The sequence below is a fragment of the Lactuca saligna genome, chromosome 8, assembly GCF_052625555.1.
Source record: "Lactuca saligna cultivar CGN05327 chromosome 8, ASM5262555v1, whole genome shotgun sequence".
NCBI lineage: Eukaryota > Viridiplantae > Streptophyta > Magnoliopsida > Asterales > Asteraceae > Lactuca > Lactuca saligna.
In genome coordinates, this window is record NC_136424.1 from 250,158,833 (window position 1) to 250,163,574 (window position 4,742).

General features: G+C 33.8%; 1 protein-coding gene and 1 non-coding gene across 3 annotated transcripts; one reads left to right on the top strand and one right to left on the bottom strand.

Moving 5' to 3' along the window:
• Positions 1 to 2,056: 2,056 nt before the first annotated feature.
• LOC145012769 (GDSL esterase/lipase At3g27950-like) lies at positions 2,057 to 4,489 on the bottom strand. Of its 2 annotated transcripts, none has more exons than XM_078971560.1 (5): positions 4,015 to 4,489; positions 3,375 to 3,584; positions 3,146 to 3,297; positions 2,744 to 3,014; positions 2,057 to 2,572 (listed from the first exon to the last, which is right to left on the bottom strand). In XM_078971560.1, the coding sequence occupies exons 1-5, from the start codon at positions 4,316 to 4,318 to the stop codon at positions 2,367 to 2,369; spliced, it is 1,143 nt and encodes a 380-aa protein (XP_078827686.1). In that variant the 5' UTR covers positions 4,319 to 4,489; the 3' UTR covers positions 2,057 to 2,366. The 2 variants fall into 2 exon arrangements, with proteins under 2 accessions (XP_078827686.1, XP_078827685.1); XM_078971559.1 differs by having other exon boundaries at positions 3,146 to 3,312; positions 4,015 to 4,488.
• TRNAR-ACG (transfer RNA arginine (anticodon ACG)) lies at positions 2,071 to 2,143 on the top strand. The gene has a single exon. It is a non-coding gene; the product is annotated as a tRNA-Arg (tRNA).
• Positions 4,490 to 4,742: the final 253 nt, after the last annotated feature.

Sequence of the window (4,742 nt, forward strand, 5' to 3'; positions counted from 1 at the left end):
TAGACTCATTAACCAAACTCCCAGAATTTACGGATTCTTATTTGGATCTTTTATTAAGTTTTTATAAATTTTCTAATAACAGTGATCGAAGCTGTTACAAACAGAAAAATGCTAACATATTATTATCACCTTGTATCATGTTGAGCAAGGTATATATCCTTATGTGAATGTATGTTATTACAAAAGAGCGATATTTTATCTTGGTATATGAACATGCAACAATTAATAAATGGATTTCGATATAGATATACATATGAAATATAAAGGACAACATGATTATTATAAACAAAGTATATCCATTTTACTCAAACAAATGAACAAACTACGTTGAATATAGATTACGTACGTTACCATTACTACCCTTATTTTTTATAACTATATTAGGTATGGTTTATGATACACTACATAACACACTCATACAAGAATTGTACATTTATACGATAAGAGATTTTCATTACGTTACATGTAAATTCGTTAGGGGCTTTGTGAGATATTCGCTTCACACTTACCATTAAGTCCTGTATTGTAACCAGAGTCTCCTGGGGGGAGAGCGTGATAGTTGTATATAGATCTATATTGGGTTTGACAAACCCACACCTTAACTGCATGCAACAGTTAGACCGGCAGGTCTGGAGTAACAAATGTCATAAACAGTTCCGACGCTTGAAGAACGTCGTTTTAGGCCAACTAGGTCATCGCATGGTTATAATAAACTCACAGAAAGTATTAACAAACATAAGAATTTGTGGGAATTTCATTTAATTCAAGCGCGTTTATGTCGATTTAAACGCATATCATTTTCTATTAGTAAGAGAGGTTACTTATACATTTTGGTATTCGGTTATAAGACTACATTACACAGATTTTAAGGAAAATATCGGATTTTTCTGAAACAAACGTGACATTTACAAGAGAAAGACTTTTATCAAGTTCGAAAACAAAAACTTATGAACTCACCAACATTTGTGTTAACACTTTTCCAAACAACTTGTATTCTCAGGTAATCACTAAACAGATACCAAAGTGCATTTTGAGGATGGGACGTTAAGGCGTCAACATATTATGTTTTTGTTAACATATTGTAATTGATTTGTAAACATGTAACTCATACACTGATGTAACTTTTTCAATTATATATATGTTGGTTGTGTTTGCTTAAATTACTATTGCAATTGTGGTTATGATACTATACATGAAGTCCTCCACCCCCGGACGTTTCCGCCATCCTTGGTTTGGGGGTGTGACAAATGTGGATATTATGGAAAACAAGATGTGAAGGTGTATTAAAAAACAAATGAACTTCCCATTTCCGGATTATTGATAGGGTTAAGTCCATCGTATTCACTTGGTTTAGACACAGGAGAGTAAATTATTGTTTTAGTTGGGCTGATTAGTGTATTTGCCCTTTGAATTGATTGTAATTCAAACTAAATTGTAACTTTTCTTTCATGGCCTGCCTAGCAACTTGCTGGGTAGTAGCCCGATAATAAAATTTGCCGGTTCTAAAAAAAAAAAAAAAAAAAAATCTGACTTTTCAACTTAACCAAAGCCATTTTTATCTTTAAACCCCTACTAATCCAAATATTATTTTATAGAATTCCGTTTTAACACCGGAAAATCTAATAGGTATTTTTATAAATACGCGTAAGCTGTTTTAAATAACCATTTCCAGCCACCACTAATTCTTTTATTTTAGTTGGTTCCGAAAGTACAACTCATCTAGAAAGCAGAAAGGCTTGATGACTTCAAAAAAAAAATCGCTAAACTCGAAAAATTAATTAGTCTTGATCTTAAACAAAAATCAAGAATTCATTGGGCGATAGATGATGATGAGAATACCAACTTTTTCCATGGATGGGAATTTATTACAATGATGGTAGTTAAAAATTTTAATTAAACCAACCCAACGGTTGGCCTAACTGCTGTGTGGTGAAATTGTGAAACGGATTAATTGAGTTGGAGCTCGAAGGTTGAAGCGTATCATACCAAACCAAAACAAAGGTAATTTATTTATATATTTGTATATTAATATTTATATATATATGGTAAATCGCTGTAAAAATCAAAAATGACTCTGTGGCCCAATGGATAAGGCGCTGGTCTACGGAACCAGAGATTCTGGGTTCGATCCCCAGCAGAGTCGTTAACATTTCTATTTATTTTATTTTTTCAAAAAAAAGTCTTCTATTATAGTTCAATATACAAAATCACTACTTAAAAAAAAGAGGACAAAGTACATTAATGCTATATATCCAGCTACTTCTCTCCAAAAAAAAACGTCACCATAACTATTTTTAAACTATCATAAAACCAATTTCAATATACAATCTAAAATCCCATGGCCAAAGAATCAAAGACAATGAGTATTAGGACCCCAAAAAGGCTTCACATGCTTTCATGAGGGGAAGCTTTGGAGCACAAAAGGAGCCATCTTGAAGACGATTAGCAATCCATTTATTAGCTGCTTCTGTATAATGTACTCCATCCCAACTAATATATTCTAACGGGTTCGCACAACCTCTACTAAAATCCCCATCTTGCCCTATGCATTGCCCTAGAGGATCCGTAAAGCCTGCAAAAATATTACCCTTTTATGCCTATACAAAACGGTAAAATGGTAAAAAGATAGTGGATCAGGACTGGTCTGACCCACTATCTGGTAAGGTCCTTACCGGTCTTGGATTTATCCAAGGCCAGAAAGGACCTTGACCGGTTCCACTAAAAGTAGGAAAATTTTGCTTACCATGTTTCTTTGCATGACTTATGAGAGAGTATTTGACCGAATACATGTCAACATACACGAACGATGTTTCTTGAAGTTGTTTTTGGAGTTGTGAAACTTTATCTTTGAGATTTTTGTTGAATTCTTGTGCTACATTATTGTATGACCTTACACATCCGATTTGGTCCGTGTTTTCGGGAGTTGGTGGATAGTTTTTCACAAAAAACGGTAGGCATCCGATTGGACCCGTATTGTGAATCCAAAATGTTCTTGCTCCTTGTTGATAAAGTTTCTATAATAACAACAACACATAGACTTACTATAATCATGATTTTTTGATTGTAGAGTGTCAAAGCAATTATAAAATTTACCCGTTTAGCCTATTATCAACAAAAAATAACCAAATTAACCCTCTATCCATACCTCTATGACCGAAGCAAACTCATTGATTATGGTAGGGATATATGTCTTCACTTGCTCTTCCTTCATTGATGTAATCCCAGCATGAAGATCATTTTGTCCTATGTCAAATGTGTAAAGGGCTCGCTTATAATCCTCGGGCCGTGGAAAACCATCTTTACTGTCAGACCCTAAAATGAATTAACATTATAACAGTGACAATGACAGTGACAGTGACAGATAAATATTTTACCTTCACGATACAAATCGGTAGATCTATCTTTGAATTGTTCAAACTGTGAAAGTTGTACATTAAGAGTGAGAGGGTTAAAAGTCCGGTTCAGCATGAGAGCATCCGCAGGCTGAATGGTGCACCCACTCGCAGCAAAATTAGCCCCGTGTTTAAAATTTGTTCCGATGGAGTCCAAATATGCACTTAAGTATGGTAAACCTAATCGTTCAGCTGCAGATATCCACATATAGAAACATAATTCAAGCCTTTGAATATCTTTATGAAAAGTTTGATTACTCAAAATCTAACCATAACTTTTAAAAAAATGAATCTTTATATCAACCCCACATAGAGATTAAACAAAATAATATAAATTAACTCAGATTCTTATTTAGTATCCAACTTTAAAGTAGAAACTATAATGCCCAATTCATACTAAACTTTTTCCGGTATCGGAAAATTTGGTCAAATAGAGGGCGTATTTGTTAATTAGATATTATGTGAAACGTTGATCAATTTCTTAAAGAGTCAACTCAAGATTCAACCAAAGCTTCGAAATCAACCCCAGATGAAGATCAAACAAAGTAAATCAAAATCGATTCCAAGTATTGAGAAAGATCTAAAATTTAACCATTTAAGTAAAAAATTTCAATAAATTTACCTAAGAAATCGATGATTAGACGCCCATCGGAGTACCTGCCAGAAGGTTTATGAAAATAGGTCATCCCAAAAGGAGGATGAACGCGGCCAAATACAGCGGACACAGCTCCAGTATCCGAATTCGAATCACCAAAGTTGTAGATTGCTGGAAACTGACAAGAACTCGATTGAGCATCATAAAGATTTGAGATTCTACCTCTTCTAACCATCATCAAAATAGAGAATGTACCAACTAAGAGGGATCCTATTGCCACGATCCAACTCACTCCTCTGCTTAGATTGGCGAGTCGTCGTCTCCAGTCCATGGTTCAAGTTGGGTAACGGTAATTGGTTGAAATAACTGAAATTTTCACTTGGGACTTTTAACAAACACCTAGATAGCACCTCAACATGAAATCAAGATGATGGCCTCGAATTGATCGAGTCAGAATACATCTCACCTGATGTAGTATAACCAGACAAAATGGTATCGTTATTTATTTTTTATTTTCTTTCAAGTAATACTAGAACGTAAAACTACATGTTCATTATTTTAATAAAATCAATAGAAAACTAAAATTTTAAAAAGAAATTAAAAAAAAAAAAATATATTAGTTTCGGATTCGGATCCGGCCGAAATGTGGCAAAAAAAAATCTTACAATTGCACCTCATGATGTCTTATATCTAGATATATTGTCACACTTATATCATTACTAAATACTAATCCTTTATAGTATTGAAAGTTTGAA